We start from the raw sequence: 24,172 nt of genomic DNA on the forward strand, positions 1-24,172 counted from the left end.
TAATACTGTGTGTTTATTAGGAAGTGGCTATTCCAGTATTATGCCTGTAGAATTTGTGTGAGCAGCACACACACAATTTTATATCTTGCTATTTGACCTGAACAATTAATCACAGACTACTAATAATGAGGAGCCATTTTAAAATCTGGCTTACTTGGTCCGACACATTAATAATTGACTACAGTCTAACTTTGTCTGATAATGTTCAGTGCTCTTAAAGGATGATTATTATGTAGTCAAGTTCAAGAGGTTTGCTTGACAAGGTGATTAAGATTTCAATCTGATATTTGCTCTATGGTGGAGTTATAATCCTTCAGTAATTTTTCTGTGATCGTCCACTGAGTAAACAGACAGCAGTCAGTCTTGGACGTGGTGCCATTTTCATTCAGATAACCCTCATATCTCATCCTAAACCTGAGCCCTGCTATATTTGCCATATAGTGGCCCTCCACAGCATTAATCCCTTTTCAAGGCAAATGTCAAATAAAATATTAGTCACAACATCAATTTTTAATTTGCTTATATTTTTTTAAAAAATTAGGGCGTCACTACAAGCTGCATCTTAATTTTAAACTGATGCCAAATAACGTTTCAGCTCATCTCATGTGCCTTGGCCTTGCTTTCCTCAACCTTAGGAATAGAACAGTAATCATGACCATGGTCCAAGTCTGTCATTGTAATGCATTTTACCAGATTAGGCTTATCAAATTATGTCAGATATTGATCTGTAACTACCCCACACAGGGAGGTCAGAGGTCAGGATTGGCTACAGACCTCCACCCCTGGAGCTCTGAACAATTCTGTGTCTTGTTCCTCAATTCAGCGGGGTGGGTGCTTGAAGGAGGTCCTCCTTATTACTCTTAAAACTGGCCACCCAGGTGCCAACTGCAAACTGCAACTGCACTTTTTCTGCCCACGTTGTATGTAAAAACCCATATTTAGAGCTGAATAACAACAAAATGGATTTGTATGAACTTTAACCTACATGGGTCTGATGAATGGAGAACTGTGACAGGCTACAGATTGATAGAGATTATAGTAAAGTAGCTCTGGCTGGAGTACTTACTGGTGGTGTTCCCAGACATCTGAATGATGCATTTGCTTTCTTTTCCAATCTCTCTGGAGTTGAAGGGGCGGACACGCACCGCCACCTTCACAGAGGCTCCTGCCATGGTGCTGCCTTCCTAGTACCTTGGGGTGCCCTCTTCACTGCCCAGGTACAGGGCCAGTCGGTAGCGGATCTGTAAGGGAACAAATAATAATCCTCATTGATACTATTCTTAAAGGTTTATCACTAATCCAATCAATCCATAGTACTGTAAGAGCTATAATTTCTTGGCATGTGTTATGTTATGTTATGTTATGTTATGTTATGTTATGATTTCCTTTGATTTAGAATGCAAGAATGCAAGACACTCCCTCCATTGCAAAACAGAGGCCTTAACCTCTAATAAGATGCATTAATTGTATGAAAAAAATTGTAAAGGCAGGACGTGGCACTTCGTGGCTGACAAATCCAGCACAATAGAGGAGGGCAGGGCTATGTGGCTGCAACATGAAAAGACCATGCATGGTCAGCTGCAGTCAAGGGAGATGGATAACGAGACTAGCAGCAACAAAAGAAGTGCAACAACAGCTAAATGTCAGACTATTTCCCTGGATTACAGTGGCCTCGTAACACAGAAACCAAAAGCAAAACCAGGGTTGGGCTCTGAGGGAATCCGGGAGGTTGATTATTATTAGAAGGGCTGGTCATAGTCCGATGCTTACTACATGATATTTATCATATAACCAATAATATAACACTAAATACTATATACTGAGGAGTTATAGAGGCATTGTAACAATATCAAGTGCAACCATGACTCATCATCATTGTGGCAATCAAACTATAATTATTTTTCATCCTGGTCAACAATCTCAGCTGCAAGCAGCACAGGGTCTCATTTGAAACTGAGCCAACAATATAATTCTTATTCTATTGAAGTACTCATACTTTTGTTACTGAATTCATAACCTCAATATGTCCTCTGCAGCCTGGGGTAAACCTGAAAAGTATTACATTTTGGATCAGTGTTCAATATGTCTTCTAATTCAAGGGTTTGTCATCACTAACAGGTGTAAAACTGCTGTGTCACACTGCTTCCTAGCACATTCTGCTCTTGGCACAGTGAACAGGTTCACTCCTTTGTGCTATGAAAGCTTGCTGGTAGCAGTAGATCAGCATAGGGAACATTTGTCCAAAGCATATAAAGCTTTAACAGTGTGCACAGGTCACATCATATTTAATACACTACAAACACTGAATGCATAAAAGATTCAATACCCAATCTCGAAGTCTGAAATTAAGGGAAAATTAAAACACGGCTTGACTGAATAACAGGCGAGGCCTTGTTCCTTAATGTGAAGATTTTAAATGATTAAAGGGGGCAATGCTCTGTTACTACAGCGTGAAATTTCTCTGTGAATTTGCCTAGCCAGTTGTCATATTTGATTCTGATTATACAGAGGAGAGAGGTGTGGGGTGGTGGAGGAGGATGGGGGTGGTGGGGGTGGAGGGTGCCTGCCCTCCTCTGCCACATACACAGCCCTCATTGCTCTATGGTGCATATTCATACTTAATTCTGCAAGGCTGGGTCATCCATCTTGATTTTTTTTTTTTTTTTTTTTGGTCCCACTTGACAGATTAACTTCTTCAAAAATACGCTCTAATACAAAACAATAATAATAAAAACAATCTGGTGTATTACAACATCCATCCGTCAATGGCCGAGACAGTGATGCTGCACATAGCTTACAGATGCTCAGACCAATCAGCTGATGAGGATGTAGCTGGGCGGCCACCATTTTGCCGGTGACAAAGGCTAATGTTAATGTAAGAAAAATAATAATAAAATGATAAATAAATAAATGCTGGAGTTGACCAATGTTTGCTTTTACCTTATTATAGACAACAAAATCATATAGTTCATCAGTGGGCTACGTCTTTTGCCTATGAGTCTGAAAACACAGTGTATCACACAGCGTTATGGTGTGTAACCTGTCAACCGACTGCTGGGAAAAGATTGTGACACACGAAAGAAACAATAGTGTTGAACTGTCTAATATAATAGGAGAATTGCGCTTTGTTTTAAGATTTACCTGACTCGTTTTACCTTCAGCTCGATGACAGGGCATATATCCGCGTCCTTCTGTTACAGCTCACGCATTTAAAGCGCTTTTTTACGACAATAAAAGCAGAAAATGCTAGTTTATGTCGTGTCAGGCCACGCAGTTTGATTGAATATCATTGTCCCCTTTTTTCCATCCTTCTAAAACCGTGCCGGGAAGTCTGTTGACAGCCTCCTCAATGGCCGCACCCTATGCCAACCCCATCCCAGGAGATTCAACACCAAGTAAATAAATGCTGTCTCATTAAAACTGCATTACCTTGCCGAACAATGGGGGGTCAGCAAACAAAAAAAATAAATAAATAAATAAATGAAGGGATATCCTACCTCTGCGAAGTCAACAACGCCTTGCTGTTTTCTGGAAGCCGCTTTAGTTGAGCTCCTCTGCTTTTCCAGCTCCCTACTTCCACCTCGTCTGGTATCCAGTGCCCTCCTCCTCCTCCTCCTCCAGGTCTGACACTGCCCTGCTAGCAGCCTCCTCTCTCCCCTCTCTCTCCCATGAAAGCGAGGGTTGAATTGCCCCGGACAGTGTCCTATACCGGCCCCTGTTTGCCCCCTGCTTTGCCTGGGAATGGGACCCCGGAAAGGTGGGTGCCTGCTCGCCTGCTTGGTCCTCCACACTCTAGCAGTCAAAATGGCTCTGTTGTCTCCCTGCCTTTGGCAAGGATGCTGAGCTCCACTGAGCCAGTGACATCACCACCGAGGGAGGTAACAGCATCAATGCAGTAGTGGGAAGAGAGGAAGAAAGAGGAGAGGAGAGGGAGGGGTGAGAAAGCCAGGCATGCACACACACACACACACACACACACAGAGAGAGAGAGAGAGAGAGAGAGAGAGAGAGAGGGAGAGAGAGAGAGTAATGGATTAGTAGACCTCATGTAACATCTCATACAAAGGCCTATACACTTTGAATTTAACTTAAACAAAATACAGCCGATACGGAGTTAGAATATTTGTCAATACACAAATGCAGCCTAGTTTTACAGGATTTTTCCACGTAGAACAATAGAGGAATAAAAAGGTATTTGTTGTGAATTAGGGTTTAGTAGGTCAAGCCATGGGATGTCAAGCTGAGAGGAGAAAATTGGCACAAAGCAGGTCTCTGCACCATTTAAATTGCTTCAGTTCACAATGGCAGAGGAGTATAATCACCAGAAAGGGGGAGATTCTTTCACATTTGGGTCAAGGGCAGGAAAAATTTATTTGTTAATGAATAAAAGGCATGACCACAGATGCAGAACGGCTGAAGAGTGGTCTTCATGCACACAAGGTGTTAGACATGTTGTCTGTGGTACATATACCTCTATGAGCATGTTTCAGAAAAAAAGTCTTTCTTGTCTTTCTTGTCTTCTCCTCTCTTCTTCTCTAAAATAGTCTGCTTAGGAGTTGAAGTGTTTTTCATCCAGCCTAAAAATGTGGGAGAAAACATGCCTGTGCTCTTACTGTTTCCCCAGTAAATCCTATTCCAAGTCAAATCATACAATACTCTCTCAGTGGGAACTGCCCTGTGACATGAATAATGTACACCAGTGTATGGAGTCAGGGCTTAAACCAGTGGGTTGAACGTGGGCCTTTTTTAAAATTAAGACATTATGCAGGGCAAATAGGTTATGCAGCTTGTCGTTAATGTCATACAAATAGCATGCAATAGATCTGCTCATGATGCCACCAATTTAATTTAGAAATTAGATAATAAATATATATATATATATATATATATATATATATATATATATCAGCTTGGTTATTTTCATATCTACATTATCAAATAAGAAAAATGTGTTCTGGTGTACACTGCTTTCATGTATCAGTGCAGAAAATGCCTGCATGTCATCTGACTAAGTGGAGTTGCTGTATGTTGCATTACTAAAGTTACACTGTAGGCACCTATCAATGAATGATTTTTAAAGGCTATAGTACTTGTAAGAGGTTTTGACACTGTATTACACATTTGAGAAAAAAACAGTCCAATAAAAAGGCAAGTTAGAATTATGTACTGCAGACATGCATTTTAAATTGACCATTATACTGAAGGAGCATGTCACTACTTCCTCTTAGATGTACTTACCTTCCAGCCAGGGCAGGTGTTTATACATTACAGTGTACTTAATAGCAAATTCCTAATTTCTGAGAATGTATGTCTCTTGATTGAAATCAGCCGGCCCTTCAGAAATGTGAATGGATATAGGATAGTATGTTGGCAAGTTTAGACTGAGATTTATACACACGTACACACACACACACACAAAAATCTTGTGTAGTGTTGATTGCACATGAGGCTTAGTGGCAACGGAGGGTAGTGAACAGGAACTCTCTCCCTGGTGGTGGGACAGGTTGGTGCTGCTCAGGTTTCAACCTGAGTGAAACACAATGCAGCTGTGTTTTGTGACCTTGCTCTTTGCACAGCTTCTATCCAGACGTGCTACTGTTAGGTGCTCTCTCCCTTATGTATGACTCAGCCTCTCTCTCCCTCTCTCTCCCTCTCTCTCTGACTATGGGACTGTTCTCTCTGGCCCACTTTGTCTCGTCCCATTCTATCAGATGTAAGTGCTTTATTTAATTCATCAGCATTAAGTTTTCACATCTGATGTATGTACAGTGTAAGTACATTGCAAATGTAATGCTTAAAGTACAGCCACATAGCTTATCAACACCACAAAGAAATGACGAAATCAGGAAAGACAGATGAAAAGTGATGATGTCATACATGAGTCATCTTACAGTACATACTGTAGACGAGGCACAGTTTGATAAACACATGGCCTCGCTGTTGAAAAAAATTAAGCATCCGAATTAATTGAATTAAGCAGCTGAAGGTTTAGTTTTGTAGGAGCTGTAAAGGAAATGCCTTTAAATTATTTGGGAATGCCAACGTCCACTACAGGAAGATGGAGGAAGAGTCATGGTGTTGGTCTGCCCAGCATCTCAGCTCTGCTCTGCCATGTCTAAATTCAGTGGCACTGGAGCCTGAATAATTTATTTGTTGAGTGAGCTGTTGCCTCAAGCCTAGTGTGACAGACATGTTTTCTTAAAGAGACGCTCCCTACCTGTGTCCATTTCAACACACAAAGAACACACTGTCTCAGGCCTCAGTTAACATATTACGTTATTCCAATGGCAATTAACAGGTCACTCTTGTTTTGTCAGCATTAACAAATCGCCCTGAAAGACTGGGAAAAGAGAGGTGAGGCTCTTTTGATACTATCATCATCAGGCCATGTTTACAGATGCTCCAGTGGAGGAGGCACAGATAATGCACATGGCCATTTGGGGGAGCTATAGGCAATTTTTTGGACCATATCTGTGAGCTGGATCTAAAATTTGAACAAACATTTGTTTACCCATAAGGTCGTTCTCAATTTCATGGTTAGAGAAGCTCCTAGTATTGGATTTCTCAGACTGTATGAATAACAGAGTGAATTCTGTTGTATGATGGATTTCTGCTTCTCTGAAGTGAAAGTCTGTGGAATCATACCTCGTGTCATCTACTACGAAATCTAAGGGGCAGTTTACCAAACACAAAGTAAGCCGAGTCATAGACAGAAATGACCTTTTAAACTTGCATAACTCAAATTCATTTTCTGGGTCAGGGATTGAAATATTCCTGGATTTATCTTATCTAATCTAGATTTAAATGGTCTGATTTGCAGGTCAAAGATTTAGATTAGTCCTGAGGTAAATTCCTTAAATTAAACCTCCTTTAAATTCAGATTACCTCTGTTTTCCAGAGTTGAAACAGCATCCACCCTCTCATGATTAACTATTCTGGATTGTGGCCTAGTCCTTTTTTAATTTAATCCCTGTCTAGGAAACCACCCCTAAAAGCACACTCTTAATGGGCGGAGTGACTAAATTCATCCACCAGCCATTTTTGTCTTTTCTTGATGAATGAAATGGTAGTTTTCTGAATACAGTGCACACTAAACTCCACTGTTTGAAATTCTGCATGTTACACAAGAGTAAACAAACCCTTATCCTTTGAACTATGTTGTAAGGGGTGGTGCTTCAACTCTGGTGTACTAAGACTAAAAAAAAAAAAAAAAAATCAGAGCATATTTGAGATCTAGAAGCAGCGTTGGGAGTCTAGGACACAGAGATGGAGCTTGGATCGACTGTCAGTGCTGTGAGGAGTAAGAGGGTGCTGGTGGGCAATGAGGTCCGTCCTGCTGTCGTCATAATCAAAGATGGGAAAATCCAAAGCATCTTTTCAGATCACAACTTCTCTGGGGATAATGCCCATAAGGTAGGCTGGCTGACAGAGGTGTAGTATGAATGCAGGGTACATGCATGTGTGCAAGTGTGTACATACTTCATGCATATAGCTGCGTGGGATAGTATGCCCAAGCCTGGTTCTTACAGGACTTTATGTTCTGCAAAGCTCTTAGACAGGCTGTGCCATATTCTCGTGAGCAGAAAGCAGCCATCAAAGCACCACCCACATGCAATAGGCGGGGATTAACAATCTCACACTCGTTCACTGATCCCGCAGCAGTAGAGGAGACAGATACTGACATTACACAAGATGACATTGAGCAGTTTTTGAAATACGCTGAATGAGTTTATCCTTTGTTGAATAAAAAGGCCGCTAAGCAGCTATCAGCCCTGATTTAGCTCCAGCTAAATTTTTCTTTTTCCCCATCTAGTTTCACTGTTGCCTTGCTTTAGGTTTGCTGTAGATGAATAATACTTGATGGACACATTGCCAGACAAGTATGCAAAAAGTCTTAAAATATCTTAAATTTCAATTTTATAAATACTAGATCTTTAAAAATAACTGAAAAGTTTTAAAATTGAACTCACAAGGTCTTCATTTTAACTTATACACTGTATCTAGTCTTATTTATTCATGTTTCCTCCTATCAAAATCAACATAGTTCTTCTGTATCAGAGTTGACAGTTCTGATGCAGAAGAACTGATAGATAGATAGATAGATAGATAGATAGATAGATAGATAGATAGACAGATAGCCTTACGTGAAAAGAAAAAGTGGTAATGCTTTATATTAATGTACCATTACTGACTTTGAATCAGGTTTATGTAGATAGATAGATAGATAGATAGATAGAGAGAGAGTGAGAGAGAGGGAGAGAGCGAGAGAGAGAGAGAGAGAAAGAGAGAGGGAGAGAGATTCAGTCCTGATAATCTATTAGCAGTCTGACGTTTGACATGGCAGGTCTCACAATTCCAGTTTTTTTGAATAATTTTTGAATAATCATATTACACAATTGTTACACAATATGTATTACACAACATGGCAGGTGCTGGATGTGGGCGACAGTGTGGTGATGCCAGGCATTGTGGACTGCCATGTTCATGTGAATGAACCGGGCCGGACCACATGGGAGGGCTTTTGGACGGCCACCCGGGCTGCTGCTGCTGGAGGGGTCACCACCATCGTGGACATGCCTCTGTAAGTTGGAGTCTCCCCTCTCCAAAAATCATTGTCCACCATCTACAAAGTGTGGTCAGTGGTGGCAAATGAAGCAGGATTTTAATTGCTCCTCAGGTAACAATAATTATATTATATTTTCAACATAAGCAGCAGCAGCAAAGTTAACTATTAGGCATGACAGTTAAGGTGTGATGCACAAAGAGTACACAGTGTAGCTGCACACAGACATTAGGCAGAGGGTTGGTTTATTTACTTATAAAAAAAAAAAACTGATAAAAAGAAATAAGACATAAACTCTAATTCTTCTATTTTAAAAAGGGAGAAAGGGAGTTGTTATTTATCCAGTGTGAGCGTTAAAGGACAGATGATGTGGTTTTGCTGTAAAGCCCCATTAGTCAAATTTGGAATTTGTGATTGGGCTATACAAATAAAGATGACAGAAAAGTAAAAAATACTGGGTGCTCACAGTTGTGAGGTAATAAACTCCAGGTAAATGCAAGATGCTCTTGAACTCAAGATGATCAGCTAGAGAGAGGAGCAGCCCCCGGCCTAACCTCAGGCACACTCACATCGAGCCAAGGATGGAGTTAAGATGCTATTATTAGTTTACAGTCATCCCTGAGGAAGACCCAGTGTGGGTCAAAACCAGCACTCTCCTGACCTTCTGTGTGTGATTTTAACTTTGATACCGCCTAACTAATAAAAGCATTTGACCTACATCCTTGGCTCGATGCAAGTGTGCCTTAAGTAAGCCCACAGGCTCCTCTTCTCTACGGATGAAACTGACTTGACTTAAACTGACTTGAGAAAGCCGACTCATATGCATACTCACATTCCCACAGCAACAGCATCCCTCCAACCGTCACCCTTGATCATTTTCATGAGAAGATGCGTGAAGCAGCAGGGAAGTGTTTTGTGGACACGGCCTTCTGGGGAGGTGTGATCCCTGGCAACGAGGTACAGAGAAACAGCACAGCTCGGGTCGCGCTCAGTAAGGATGATAATGGTAAACATAAACAACTGTCTCCCCACAGTTAGAGCTTCGGCCCATGATCCAGGCTGGAGTGGCTGGCTTCAAGTGTTTCCTCATCCACAGCGGAGTGGAGGAGTTCCCCCATGTCACCGACTATGATCTGCACACAGCCATGAAGCAGCTGCAAGGCACCGGAAGTGTTCTGCTGGTAATTCACACGACATGAAGCACACCTGGTGAATATTAAACCTACATGCTGAAATTCCACAAGTCTCAATACATGACTAAATACCGTGCAAAAAAGGGAGAAAAACACACACACACACACACACACACACACACACACAAAAACAGAAATGACATTCAGCACACATTCTTTTATTGGAAAACATGGCATAAACACCAACAAGTAAACAGAGATTTTTTTGTTTGATTGTTTCAAGTATTTAGGCTGCCTTCATGCTTGGCACACTCCACTTAATCTTCTAAAGTGGATCCAGGCCAATGACTCAGCAATTTTCGATGTATATGTGGTTGACTTGATTTGTGCATCCATTTGCAGCTGGTTCACTTTTTGGTTCACTCAAAGAACCACACCAGTGGTTTTGAATGTTTGGCCCATTTACTATAATTTACCCACGTTTTACATTATAAACAAACCCCTTTGCAAATCATGCAGAGGTACTAGAGATTTCACGACATAGAATCAAAATCCTTTGATCGTCAAATTTCTTTCTTTCTTTTTCTTTCTTTCTTTTTTTTTTTTTGGGTTGAAACACCCACCTTATAATGTCCTGTTTCCACAGCAAACAAAGTAATCTCATTCATAAACCACTGAACTGATAATTTAGTTCAGTTATTTTAAGTCATCAAAACACAACAATGCTGCTGCTTTTAGGCAAAACTAATGTGAACGACTTTATTACGGTGATGGACTGCTGGTGTGAAGATGGTTTGAAGACTAATGATTTTCATATTGTAGTGGAATGAATGGGAACCAATGGCTGGATAAAATATAGAAAAATGGCATCAGTGTTCTAAAATATGACTGCTTGCTTTGGGAAAAGATGAGCAGAAACATAGAAGTATATACAGTGCAGGCCAAAAGTTTGGACACACCTTCTCATTCAATGTGTTTTCTTTATTTTCATGACTATTTACATTGTAGATTCTCACTGAAGGCATCAAAACTATGAATGAACACATGTGGAGTTATGTACTTAACAAAAAAAGGTGAAATAACTGAAAACATGTTTTATATTCTAGTTTCTTCAAAATAGCCACCCTTTGCTCTGATGACTGCTTTGCACACTCTTGGCATTCTCTCGATGAGCTTCAAGAGGTAGTCACCTGAAATGGTTTTCCAACAGTCTTGAAGGAGTTCCCAGAGGTGTTTAGCACTTGTTGGCCCCTTTGCCTTCACTTTGCGGTCCAGCTCACCCCAAACCATCTCGATTGGGTTCAGGTCTGGTGACTGTGGAGGCCAGGTCATCTGCTGCAGGACTCCATCACTCTCCTTCTTGGTCAAATAGCCCTTACACAGCCTGGAGGTGTGTTTAGGGTCATTGTCCTGTTGAAAATAAATGATGGTCCAACTAAATGCAAACCGGATGGGATGGCATGTCGCTGCAGGATGCTGTGGTAGCCATGCTGGTTCAGTGTGCCTTCAATTTTGAATAAATCCCCAACAGTGTCACCAGCAAAACACCCCCACACCATCACACCTCCTCCTCCATGCTTCACAGTGGGAACCAGGCATGTGGAATCCATCCGTTCACCTTTTCTGCGTCTCACAAAGACACGGCGGTTGGAACCAAAGATCTCAAATTTGGACTCATCAGACCAAAGCACAGATTTCCACTGGTCTAATGTCCATTCCTTGTGTTTCTTGGCCCAAACAAATCTCTTCTGCTTGTTGCCTCTCCTTAGCAGTGGTTTCCTAGCAGCTATTTGACCATGAAGGCCTGATTGGCGCAGTCTCCTCTTAACAGTTGTTCTAGAGATAGGTCTGCTGCTAGAACTCTGTGTGGCATTTATCTGGTCTCTAATCTGAGCTGCTGTTAACTTGCGATTTCTGAGGCTGGTGACTCGGATGAACTTGTCCTCAGTAGCAGAGGTGACTCTTGGTGTCCCTGGGTCGGTCCTCATGTGTGCCAGTTTCATTGTAGCGCTTGATGGTTTTTGCAACTCCACTTGGGGACACATTTAAAGTTTTTGCAATTTTCCGGACTGACTGACCTTAATTTCTTCAAGTAATGATGGCCACTCGTTTTTCTTTAGTTAGCTTATTGGTTCTTGCCATAATATGAATTTTAACAGTTGTCCAATAGGGCTGTCGGCTGTGTAGTAACCTGACTTCTGCACAACACAACTGATGGTCCCAACTCCATTGATAAAGCAAGAAATTCCACTAACAAACCCTGATAAGGCACACCTGTGAAGTGAAAACCATTTCAGGTGACTACCTCTTGAAGCTCATTGAGAGAATGCCAAGAGTGTGCAAAGCAGTAATCAGAGCAAAGGGTGGCTATTTTGAAGAAACTAGAATATAAAACATGTTTTCAGTTATTTCACCTTTTTTTGTTAAGTACATAACTCCACATGTGTTCATTCATAGTTTTGATGCCTTCAGTGAGAATCTACAATGTAAATAGTCATGAAAATAAAGAAAATGCATTGAATGAGAAGGTGTGTCCAAACTTTTGGCCTGTACTGTACATTTTGTAGAAATTACACCAAACATACAAAATCACTGGTATGGTGCTTTACAGTTTTTTTTCAATCACTTTTTCCAGTATAACGAAACGTGGATCCACTTTGTCGTCATCTTCACCTCCAAACCACGGCAGAAGTTTTCTTTTGCAAATGTGTTCATACCTTTTCATTGGATTCGCACATTTTTCATGCTCTTTTGCACAACACTTCTCACACGTGTCATTTACATGGCCCTGACTCCATTGACTTCACTATGGTTGTCAAAAGCAAAACATACCTCTCATACCACACATACATACCACATACCATACCACACACACCTCTCACAGGAGAACGTATAGAAGCATCAAGACAAGAACTACCCGGATGTTAAATAGCTTCTTCTCCACAGCAATTAGACTTCTAAACAACAACAAAAAAAAAAGGACTTAACCACTGTTTTTATTCCCCTTTATCTTATTAATTGTTTGACTGAATTGCACTGATCTCCTTGCACTGGTTGACTTGTGAAACATAATTTTGTTTTTATGTGATGCATAAAAATGACAAAGAAATCCAATCTGCTCACAGCTGATAGAAATTACCTGCATCACAGTGAAGTCACTAGTGCACCTGCATCACTACCCTTTCCACAAATCACCATTCACCAATCAATCAGTATGCACCTACAAAAAAGGGGCCTATAAATTGTATTCTTTTTTTTTTTCAACTCCTTTGAGTTTTTCTGTGTAACACTGTATGTGAATTACAGTATTTCAGTTTTTGCCATCAATACAGTAAAATTTCACCTCAAAGTCTTTCTGAGTCCTCAAAGTCTGACTGTAAGTTCACATTTGAATGTGTAGCACACAGGAGAAACTTGTTCAAACTGACAGCTGTACTTTGTATTGTGTTGTCAGCTGTGTTACAGTACAGTAGAGCTGATTGAAAGAATCTACTCACCTGGGCATAAGTTGAGTTGTTTGAGGGAAATATTGGCTTTTGCTACTTGTTTTACAATATGTAACTATGTAAATTGTCAAAAAATATGACTACAATACACACAGGAAAAAAGTAAGGTTGAACCTGCTCAGACTGAAAAGGGTATGTTGCATTTTGGTGTTGAGCATGAAGTGAGTGAGTGGCTAGATTAACTCGCTTGACTGCAAGTTGTATTGGGCGGTGACAAAATGTGCTTTTGCTACATGTTTGAAATGTTTTGTCATGGTAAGAGCCTTTTGCAGACAAACTGTGTTATTTTGGGAAGAGCGCCTCTCATTAGGCCTATGGATTAACTGTTTTCATACCATGGTTTCTGAGTTGACAGAGGAGGTAAAGCAATTGAAAAAAACTGTAAAAAGGACTGAGATTGACTTCAAACTATATATGAACACCCCCTAAGTTATAACTGCAACATTGGCCTGCAGCCTTCAATTTAAAAAACAACAACAAAGCAGCCCAACCAAATATTAATTTTCTATCAGTGGGGTGTAGAAAATGTCCTGCTATAACAATAAATACAGAAATATAATAACAACATTGAGATGCACATTGAGATATCAGAATGTAACAATTTGCCTTGATACCACTCTTACTAAAAACGGCAGTATTGGTGTCATTGTATAATTTTGGCATTGACTTGGTACCGAAGCATCAATTTTCATGACATCTCTGCTATGAATGCATATCATGTAAGAGGCCAACACACTGGTTGGAATGACTTAGAGTATGCACACTTCTTTAAAATGACATGCATCTCTTGATCCATCATCTGCTTCTTTTTTTTTTTTTTTTTTAATAGATGTGTGTATGGCCATTTACACTTACTTATTTGAAATATAATAAATGTACCTGAAATACCCTTTCTCTTGTCCCCTTAAGTTTCATGCAGAGAAGGATATCCATCAGACAACAGAGGAGAGAGCTGGTAAGGATAATGTAATGTTTCTACAGATAGAATCTGAATGTGAGGGAGGGATAAACTGTTTCAGCTGAATTTGTGGAGTTATGAACGCTGTCGTGTGCTGAACTCCTGACTGCTCCCCTCTACACTGTTAGACCCCATTCAGTACTCCACCTTTCTGCAGTCCAGGCCTGATGCGATGGAGACAGAGGCAATCCGCACCGTCACAGATCTCTGTCTCCAGTACCAGTGAGAACATCAGCATGATAACTTGAACATAATAATTCTTTGAATATTGCACTAGTATTTGATTGATGGTATTTGTTTATTCTGGCAGTACTGGCACCTCAGTTGACCCCCCTCTCCCTGTTTCAGGGTGCGTTGCCACATAGTTCACTTGTCCTCCGCAGAGCCACTGAAACTGATCCAGGAAGCGCGACAGGCTGGAGCCCCCCTGACAGTGGAGACAACCCACCACTACCTCAGCCTCTCTGCGGAAAACATACCTGCAGGGGCCACACAATTCAAATGCTGTCCTCCCATCAGAGGACACGCCAACCGGGTAAACTAAAAGGGATCACGGCAAGGTTACGCCCTCGTAGGCTAGGAATAAACCATTTTACTTTTCAGTGCCCAAATAAAACAGGGATGAATCAGCTTTATAATTTCTACATCACTTGTAGTAGTATCTGCTATTGCACCCCACCAGGAGCAGTTGTGGTCTGCACTAAAGAATGGCCAAATTGACATGGTGGTGTCCGATCACTCCCCCTGCACCCCTGACCTGAAGAAACTGGACAGTGGAGACTTCACTCAGGCTTGGGGAGGAATCTCCTCACTACAGTTTGGTAACTACTGACTGCTGACACATATATGATGTGCAATACATTATTACAGATCTGTTTTTTCTCCAAAGGACATTTGAGTCTTGAAATGATTTGTAATGCAATGATATCCCACATAGTTATTGTTTGGGATAAGGCTGTAAGACAGGAATGAGACCATAAGATAAATAAGATTAGCATCAAGTCCATGATGTACTATTAGAATACAGCTGTTGTATTATATTCTTCTTTTATTTGATCAAGTGAATTTTCTCCTCATGAGAGAAAACTAAGACAAGATACACAGCAGATATTCCTCCATAATGATTTATAAGGCAGGTATTGCTGCCAGTCTTTTCCCTAAGCCATCCTTTGGGCAATCACTTGAACTGGGCAAAGTTCATTCTGAGGTAAACATAAGTTACATACTAGCTCAGAGGCCAGCCTAATCATTGACCGTCCAAACACAGTAGGAAGGTGGGTCAAAGTCTGATGCCAGACTCTTTACAATCATACAGGCCCATTAATTTACTTTGTAAATCCCTGATATGATTGTATTCTAATGTGAGGAATAATGAAAAAGAAACGAAAGAACATTAAGGATGGGAAAACACTGACATGAGACTGAAACACTTCGACAGATGCAGACACGCTCCATGAATCTGGTGCCAGTTTACATAAAGACATTTGCAAGTGACGCTGTGTGGGTTGCTTTATAGCTTATGCAATGTTTATTATTGACAACATGACCTGAAAGTGTGCTGCACATGGTTTTCTCCTGCAAAAGAGCACAGTATGTAGAGCAGCCAGGGCGCATAGTTGAGCAATGTATGCAAGTATTTAAATATGTCATGGTCAGCAAAATGCAGGCTATCATCACATTAAACAGGGCCATTGCATATAGCTTTAAGTGTAAACAGGCATGTGAAATTATTTGTTTTTGAGATGACTCATTTTGAGATGCATTTGATGTGACATAACCAATTTGTGGACCAATTACTGACACTGGGTAATCTGAAAACTGGAAAAGAGAAGTGATAAAACAGACTGAGGTCAATCATGGAAGCATGACCAGCTCAGAAATCTGAAAAATAGTATATATTTTCTCTTGCAGTAGAAATCCTGTTGACTACTACTTTTTTATCGCTACCACCGTTTTTAATCATTCTTTAGGTTTGCCTCTCTTCTGGAGCTCAGCCAGCAAGAGGGGCTTTAAGCTGCCTGATGTTGTGAGGCTGCTCAGCCAGAAAACAGCCCAGCTTTGTAGTCTAGACAACCAGAAGGGCAGCCTTGCCCCTGGTTACGATGCTGACTTGGTCATATGGGACCCAGAGAGAGACTTTGAGGTTAGTAGAAGAAGTTCATAACAAACATCGAACACTGAAACTAATGGCAAGCTTGGCCATTTTGACTGAAAAGCAACACAAAATTTAAGTAAACTGACACAATTACTATTATTAAATGTAATGCATGTTTAGTGGTTTTACATTTGAAGGCGTGAAGTGTGATTGCTACCTGACAACCATTACACCACACCATAGTCCAACAGTTTTATTTTAATTTTTTGCTGTACTTCCTAGGTCAAAGAGGACAGCATACATCATAAAAACAAGGTAAACAAATGCAGTTCCTGAGAATGTGCTGCACAAATGCTATGATGAAATGAGCACAGATTTTTTTTTTTTTTAAATATACCCATCTGTCTCTGTGTACAGCTAACCCCTTACCTCGGCCTTACATTGCAAGGAGTGGTGTGTGCCACCATCCTCAGGGGAAGGCTGGTGTACCGAGAGGGATCCTTCTTTCCTGAGCCTCTGGGGAAGCATCTCCTCATCCCTCACGGGAAACATCAAGCACAGCTGTAAAGCATATTAACAAGGTGTAAAAAACCTCCAGACAACTGTTTATCTGCTTGATTTTATTGACTGTTTCTGCTCATAAGAGTGAGCAAGGTTGTTTCTTTCTTTTCTGTGACACCCACTAAAATAAAGCCTCTGAAGCAGAAGCAATAAAAAGTAAACATGGTTGTCTTATTGTGTTAATCTTGTCCTGGGTTAAAATACTAGTGAACATACAAGTTGTGTGCATCGTGCTGGAACTGTAATGTAAGACAATACAAAATATGATTCACTATTACTGGTCGCATGCACATCATTTACACAGCTCATGATGACTACTTGTCATGTCTCAGAAATTAAGTTTTGTTTTGTTAAGTTTTGTTCGTGTCTTATCTTGTGACTTCCTGTTTTATTTTGAAATCCCTCCCTCCTCTTGTGTCAGGTCACTTTCCCTTTCCCTTGTGTGTTTCCCAATGGCCTGATTGTGTGCTGCACCCTGATTGTCTCCACCTGTTTCCCATTACCTTTTTGTCTGTATATATATAGTCTGTGTTTCCCTTTGTCCTGAGCCAGTTTGTCCTGCTTTGTCATGTTACATCAGGTTTCGTATTTCCTTTGATACTTTGCTTTGTTTTTTTCCATTGTCAAGTTTTCATGTTTCTTTTGTACTTTGTCATGCATTAGTTTGTAGTTTTTCCTCGTAAGAGTGATTTTTTGTTCTCAGTGTTCTTCCTCATTTTTAGTGAATTTCAGTTACTTTTTTTTTCATTAAAAGGCTGTTCATTGTAACTTTCGTCTCGAGTCGTGCATTTGGGTTCAATCCTCACAGTAATAGTTCTGACACTACTTGATTGTGTTTTACTCTAAAACTGTCTCATCCACAAATCATCAAATGTAAAGAGTCTGTCACTGTGCAGTTTGAGTTGCATCAAAATAAAACTTAAAACAGCATAACATGGTCAATTAAGGCATTTAATGTTCAATGCAATTAGTTTAACACTGTTTTAAGGAGTTGTATCTCAACAATTAAACTGAAAGATTTTCCAAACTTTTGAAGGACCTTAATATTACGTCTCAGGGGAGGCTGCCTCATTCTGGATCTCTGTGAGATGATAATGATTGGATTATTCTGCACTGCCCAAGGTTATTCAGGCAGACATAGCGTCAATCAGTAAACCCTAAAACATGGCAGTGCAGAGCAGACAGAATGCACAGAGAGCATGCTTGTATTTGCATAAACTCGGGTTTTGCTTAAAAAATCTGTCTTCTCCCAGTTTGCATGCAGTTCACAGGAGCAGGCCTGAACCACAGCAGAGCAGTGTGTCAGCAGAAGCAGTGGTCAATAATTAACCTGTGATGGCAAGAGCACAGCATTTATGCGTCTTACATTTTAAAATGTTAAAGGTACAAGGCTACATAAGCGCGTTACTCATCAGTGTTGATGGAGGAAAGGGGAGTAAAGAAAACATTGTGAAAGATTTGGATACAAAACATGACATAGACGGGGGCCTATACCTCACTGGCCACCACTGTGGGTGTGCTCGACCGAGGGAGATATACTTTACCTGGCTCCAAAACTGGCACTTTAATTTGCTCGTCGTCCTCCAGCAAGCATGTCGTCCACAGCTGTGGCCCCGCCGGCGTGCCTGCGGAGACCCTTGGTGGTCCCCCGTCGCTTCATGTTTGGACCGGGACCCTCCAACGTGCCTCCTCGCATCCTGGAGGCCGGAGCAAACCCAATCCTTGGACACATGCACCCAGAGATTTTTGAGGTATATGTTTGGTTTTATCAAAACCACAACAAACAGGAGTGGGTGATATCGGACAGGCCTACCACTGGATTTCTTTTCGAGCTGTCGCTAACCAACCCAATCCAATTGATTACTTAGCCTGATTAAGTAATGTCAAGACGAAAATATAAGTATGAAAGCCTTCTCATTTGTAAATAAACAGAATATCCGACGTCTTTTTGTTCTGTTTTAGAGTAATCACAATTTCAGTTGTTCAACAAGAAAGTGTTCAATCATGTTACCACTCCTCGTGATATTATAAACACTAAGCCAGCTGAAAATACGGGGAAATTTATAAAATAAGTAAATAAATAAATAAACTCTAAAAAATCCGCTTGTGTCACACGTGTGCTCTGTGACAGAAAGCTTCAAGGGCTGATTTTACACATGAACAAAAGTTTACACTCAGATTTTCACCCACAGCCTGATTTTTTTTTTTTTTTTTTTTTTTTACTGTTGAAAGGACAGTGGTATTTTTTTTTTTGATAAAGACAATATAGTGGATGAAATGCCTTCAATACTCATACCTGCATGTGGTAGGCCTAAAGCTCATGACGATATATTATTAAATTATATTATGTTATATTCGTGAATAAACAATTTGCTGCTTTTACATCACAGATAATGAGTGACATCAAGAGTGGAATCCAGTACCTTTTCCAGACTAAGAACAGCATGACTTTGGCTCTGACTGGCACTGGCCACACTGCCATGGAGTGTGCCATCTTCAACGCCGTGGAGGCAGGGGAGAGCGTCCTGACTGCAGTCAATGGCATATGGGGAGAGCGAGCAGCAGATATGGCTGAGAGGATAGGTGCTTTCAGGACATTGCTGGCTGGACTTTACTGCATAAGTGATGAAATAATTAAAAAAAAAAAAAAAAAAGAGTTGTTTTAGCAATATAACATTTTTGTCTATGACAGGTGCTCGAGTAAACACCATTGTGGCGCCCCCTGGTGGTTGTTTCTCTCTTGAAGAGATTGAGAAGGTTAATATTCCACAATTTCCCAACATTTTCATCTTGTGCTATTTAGAATCAGCTCTTTCAGTGATTGTGTCATTTCACTTTAGGCCTTATCAAAACACAGGCCAGTGCTGTTCTTCCTTACACATGGAGAGTCATCCACCGGAGTCTTGCATCCATTAGATGGCATCGGAGACCTGTGCCACAAGTGAGATGCTGCACTGATGTGCTCTGTCATCATCAAAACTGCAACCAATCACAGATAACAGCTGTGTAATGATTTGTACCACGACTTCTCTTGTTAGGTATAATTGCTTGTTTCTTGTTGACTCTGTGGCTTCAATGGGAGGAGCTCCTCTGTGCATGGACAAGCAAGGTTTAGTATTCCATCAGGTCAAAGGCTTTGAATTTTTTTGCTGCAGCTGCTGAAATCATCTACTTTCTTAGATGCTTTGTTTTCATGAAATATGAGAATTTTGTATCTCTGGGTTTGCAGGGATAGACATCCTGTACACAGGCTCCCAGAAGGTTCTGAATGCACCTCCTGGTACAGCACCCATCTCCTTCAGTGACAGAGCCTGGTGAGGAGTTTACTGTATATAGCCCAATTGTCATGCCCGTAGCAGTTATGTGTTAAATATGTGTTAAATATATTATGTGTCTACAGCCAGAAAATATTCAACCGGAAGACAAAGCCTGTGTCATTTTTCCTGGATTTGAGCTGGCTGGCAAACTACTGGGGCTGCGATGGCAAGCCATCAAGAGTGTAAGATATGCTTTGTATTGTGAACCACTACCACTGCTCACTACAGTCCTGCAGCCTGTATAAACTCATCACATTTCAAATGCTGGTATTATTTTAACCCACACTGTGCAAAATTGTGTTGCTTTACCTGACAGCACTGTACTTGAGCTATTTTCCTCTCTCTCTCTTTGTAGATATCACCACACAGGACCAATTTCTGCCTTTTATTCCCTGAGGGAGAGCCTGTGTATCCTTGCTGAGGAGGTGGGAGATGTGTTATAACTTCATATTTTGATATTTCATCTGTCCACAACTTCATAGCACAACTGGAGCTTTGTACTGTTACCTACCCAGCACTTAGTATGTTTTACAAGGGGAGAGGAGAACAAAACTTCCCCCTTTTTCTCCCTCACTGAGTTTTCCTTCTCATCCGGTTTGAACTGGAAATCTTCCAGACCCATGCTTGTGTTTTTAAGCTTCACAGGTCTTTGGACAACTAGAGCAAAAAGCAGTCACTTTATGTGTTTTAAAGATCAAAGGTAATCATGATTTAGAATTCCTATTTAAAAAAAAAAAAAAAAACTACACCATTAAATAAAGTTAAAACAGTTTAATCATATTGGCAGACTTCCTTCAGAGGAAGCTTGGCCAGCCTGTGTACAGTTTGTTCAGGTGGTGACTCATCACATTCACCACCTTTTCCATTGGCAGCTTTGTATGCCCAGTAGTTCACTTCAAAAGAAATGATTTTACAAGATAAAGACAGATGTAAATGTAGTGGCAAATGACAAGCGTGTTTGGCCTGATAATGTTGTCATAGCACAAGAGCCTAACTCTCCAGTGTCTTACAGCACCTAACAGGACTGAAGGATATGGTAAAAAAAAAAAAAAAAAAAACATATTGTGATTGTGATATGATTCACAATTTTAGGAGGAATGATAACCTTACATTAGAAATTTGATTTTCAATTAAAAAGCTATTAAAATGATGATGGCGTGGTTTTTGCTGGGGTCTGTACCAAACAAACATGTCTTTTAGACCTGGAAAATTCAATTTGTCGCCCAGGGCATCTCTGTAGCACCATAATACTATTTACAACAATGTTTTGCGATTTCGATAATATTTCAATTAACTGTTCAGCCCCAGGACCTAATATCTAGTTTTTGCTGAATGCACCTTGACACTGCATCACTCCAGAAGGAGGAATCAGAAATTACAGATTGGGCATTTTGTCTAACTTAAGATAGGATCTTGACTGAGTGAAAAACTGGGGATGGTACACTATATGGACAAAAGTATTGGGCCACATCTTTTCATCATTGAGTTCAGATGTTTCATTCAGTCCCATTTGCCATAGGTGTATAAAATCAAGCAGCTAGCCATGCAATCTGCCTTGACAAACATTTGTGAAAGAATGGCTCATTCTAAAGAGCTCACTGAATTCCAGTGTGGTGCTGTAATAGTAATGTAATAGGATGCCACCATCGTAACAGGTCAGTTTGTGAAATTTCTTTCCTCCTACATATTCCACCATCAACTGTAAGTGCTATTGTTGCAAAGTTGAAGTGTTCAGGAACCACAGCAACTCAGCCACCAAGTAGAACCACGTAAAGTTACAAAGCCTCCTCTGGTGTTAACATCAGCACAAAAACTGTGAGCCAGGAGCTTCATGGCATGGGTTTCTATGGCCGAGCAGCTGTATGCAAGCCTTACATCACCAAGCAGATGGAGTGGTGTAAAGCACGCCACCGCTGGACTCTGGAGTGGTGGAAACATGTTCTGTGGAGTGACCAATCACGCTTCTTTATCTGTCAGTCTGATGGACGAGTCTGTGTTTGGTGAATGCCAGGAGAACGTTCCCTGCCTGACTGCATTGTACCAACTATAAAGTTTGCTGGAGGAGGGATAACGCTATGGGCTTGTTTTCTGGGGTCAGCCTCCGCCTCTTAGTTCCAGTGAAGGGAAATTTTGATGCGTCAGCTCACCAAGAAATTTTGGACAATTCTATGACTCCAACTTTGTGGGAACAGTTTTGGGTTGGCTGGGTGAGTTTGGTGTGTAAGAACTTGACTGGCCCGCACAGAGCCCTGACCTCAACCCCATCTAACACCTGCCGATATTTAGAACAAAAGGTCAAACAGCCTTCAGTGATGCTCTGCTGTTGTCATGGAAACAGGCGTGCTGATCTCCAGACTGGGTTTGGAGCCTCATTGATGAGGGTTTCATTGATGCCAAGATCATGACACTAACCCAGTACCTCAAAAAAGTTATATTTCAATTTAGGTAAAAATGTGAAAAAAAAAAATGCCAAAACTAATTTTACCAGGTTTGTTGTGGTTCATTTAACAGCAGTATAAAATATTACCTCCCCAGGCCTGAAATGATGTTTCAAGTTTCATGGATGAATTATTTGTAGAACTACAGCTTTTTTTTCTGTCTTTCTTTTTTTTCTTTTTTTTTATTCTACTGTCCTTTTTAGATATCTGTTTTAAAGCATTTCAGCAGAATGCAAAATATTCTGGATTATTTAGATATTAATTAAAATGTGTTTTGTCATGTCATTTACAAGACAATATGATTTATTAATTATGCGTGAACAGGCAACATTGATATAACTTTGACTGTGGCTGTGTTTGTACTATTTTGTTCTTGTAAGGGTCTGGAAAACTCATGGGAAAGACACAGAAAAGTGGCAGAATACTTCCATGACGGCCTAGAGAACATGGGTCTGAAACTTTTTGTCACAGAAAAAGTGAGTTTCAAGCATTGCGAAGTCCTGACTGCACAGCCCATATCTAACATAACTATCTAATTTGTGTATCTTTGTAATCACACAGTTGTGCAAGTAGTCATAAAAATGACAAGCACAAAAGGCTGAACTGTAATCTATAATGATGTTACTATTACCACAGTTTCAGTTAATTTAGATGCTATGGCTCAAATTTGCTCTTTGATGCTCGTTACAGAGTGCAAGGTTGCCTACAGTCACAACTATTGTTGCTCCTCCTGGATATGACTGGAAAGAGATAACAGCCTACATCATGAAAACATACAATTTAGAGATATCTGGCGGGCTGGGGCCATCTGTTGGCTTGGTAAGAGAAAGAGACTGATATTATGTGCCTAAATATTAGTTACTTACAGTCTTTAGCTCGGTTTCTTCTGTAGATAATGCTGCTCTTACCAACGAGCCACCCTGTCTTAACCCAGTGTCTTTGTCCCTCTCAGGTGTTGCGTGTGGGACTGATGGGATGCAACAGCAGCAAAGCCAATGTGGACATGGTGCTGACAGCGTTAAAAAATGCTCTGAAGCACTGCCACAAGAGCAGAGTGTAACATTATTGCCGTCACATATTGCTGTGTCGAATATCCTGAATAAACAGCTGTTGTAATGAAGAGACAATGTAATGTAATAAATCAAGCGGATTCTCATTATGTGTCTTGCTGTTTTTTCCCCCCTCAAACTTATCTAACACAATATTGGTCAATGATTTAGCTGGTTGTTTCAATATTTGAATAAGCCGAGTGGAAATGTCCTCAGAAAACACTGAAGTAACCTTGTATCACACTGGGAAACAGGATCCCTTAATTTAATTGAACCCTGATTTTTTTTTATTATTATTACTTAGTTGTCATAAGCAAGGCCTGACTTTGTTCCTGAGAGTGCACTTCAGGGGTTTTTAAGAGGTCAGAAGATGAAAAAAAATAATAATAATAAAATAAATGAGGGAATTTGCCTAAGGATTAAGAAATTCTGGTGAGCGTTATTACGATTTTCTATTTAATTCGATGTAAAAATGAGGTTGTTCAATCTCGAAATTAAGGATTGAGTGTGGTGTGTGTTCAGGGAAAACATGATGTAAAACTGAACATAGAT

General features: G+C 40.5%; 3 protein-coding genes across 3 annotated transcripts in view; 2 read left to right on the forward strand and 1 right to left on the reverse strand.

Moving 5' to 3' along the window:
• Positions 1–3,786, reverse strand: part of kif1aa (kinesin family member 1Aa) — a 44,246-nt gene extending 40,460 nt beyond the window's left edge. The window contains exons 1-2 of the mRNA XM_030049149.1: positions 3,498–3,786; positions 1,067–1,241 (exon numbers count right to left, since the gene is read on the reverse strand). Coding sequence (XP_029905009.1) covers positions 1,067–1,172 — 106 coding nt within the window. The 5' untranslated portion in view covers positions 1,173–1,241; positions 3,498–3,786. The remainder of the gene's footprint in view (positions 1–1,066; positions 1,242–3,497) is intronic.
• Positions 3,787–7,266: 3,480 nt separating this feature from the next.
• LOC115357522 (allantoinase, mitochondrial) lies at positions 7,267–17,746 on the forward strand. Its single transcript, XM_030049014.1, has 11 exons — positions 7,267–7,413; positions 8,430–8,581; positions 9,406–9,520; positions 9,598–9,744; positions 14,112–14,157; positions 14,289–14,382; positions 14,509–14,695; positions 14,843–14,981; positions 16,131–16,303; positions 16,538–16,570; positions 16,673–17,746. Exons 1-11 carry the CDS (start codon positions 7,267–7,269, stop codon positions 16,820–16,822), a joined length of 1,383 nt encoding a protein of 460 aa, XP_029904874.1. The 3' UTR covers positions 16,823–17,746.
• A 286-nt stretch (positions 17,747–18,032) lies between these two features.
• agxta (alanine--glyoxylate and serine--pyruvate aminotransferase a) lies at positions 18,033–23,721 on the forward strand. The gene is made up of 11 exons (XM_030049016.1): positions 18,033–18,567; positions 19,207–19,399; positions 19,509–19,573; positions 19,657–19,757; positions 19,855–19,925; positions 20,046–20,130; positions 20,217–20,315; positions 20,489–20,558; positions 22,952–23,047; positions 23,262–23,390; positions 23,524–23,721. The coding sequence occupies exons 1-11, from the start codon at positions 18,409–18,411 to the stop codon at positions 23,629–23,631; spliced, it is 1,176 nt and encodes a 391-aa protein (XP_029904876.1). The 5' UTR covers positions 18,033–18,408; the 3' UTR covers positions 23,632–23,721.
• The last annotated feature ends 451 nt before the right edge of the window (positions 23,722–24,172 follow it).

The sequence above is a fragment of the Myripristis murdjan genome, chromosome 4 (genome assembly GCF_902150065.1).
Source record: "Myripristis murdjan chromosome 4, fMyrMur1.1, whole genome shotgun sequence".
Taxonomy (NCBI): Eukaryota; Metazoa; Chordata; class Actinopteri; order Holocentriformes; family Holocentridae; genus Myripristis; species Myripristis murdjan.

What these genes read in the sequence shown, in the direction of transcription:
- agxta (XM_030049016.1), top strand. Translation starts at nt 18,409, where the DNA reads ATGTCGTCCACAGCTGTGGCCCCGCCGGCGTGCCTGCGGAGACCCTTG. An exon ending in TGTGTATCCTTGCTGAGGAG is followed by an intron (nt 20,559 to 22,951) that starts GTGGGAGATGTG and finishes TGTTCTTGTAAG; the next exon opens with GGTCTGGAAAACTCATGGGA. An exon ending in AACTTTTTGTCACAGAAAAA is followed by an intron (nt 23,048 to 23,261) that starts GTGAGTTTCAAG and finishes TGCTCGTTACAG; the next exon opens with AGTGCAAGGTTGCCTACAGT.
- LOC115357522 (XM_030049014.1), top strand. Translation starts at nt 7,267, where the DNA reads ATGGAGCTTGGATCGACTGTCAGTGCTGTGAGGAGTAAGAGGGTGCTG. An exon ending in GATCTCTGTCTCCAGTACCA is followed by an intron (nt 14,383 to 14,508) that starts GTGAGAACATCA and finishes TCCCTGTTTCAG; the next exon opens with GGTGCGTTGCCACATAGTTC. An exon ending in ACCCAGAGAGAGACTTTGAG is followed by an intron (nt 16,304 to 16,537) that starts GTTAGTAGAAGA and finishes TGTACTTCCTAG; the next exon opens with GTCAAAGAGGACAGCATACA.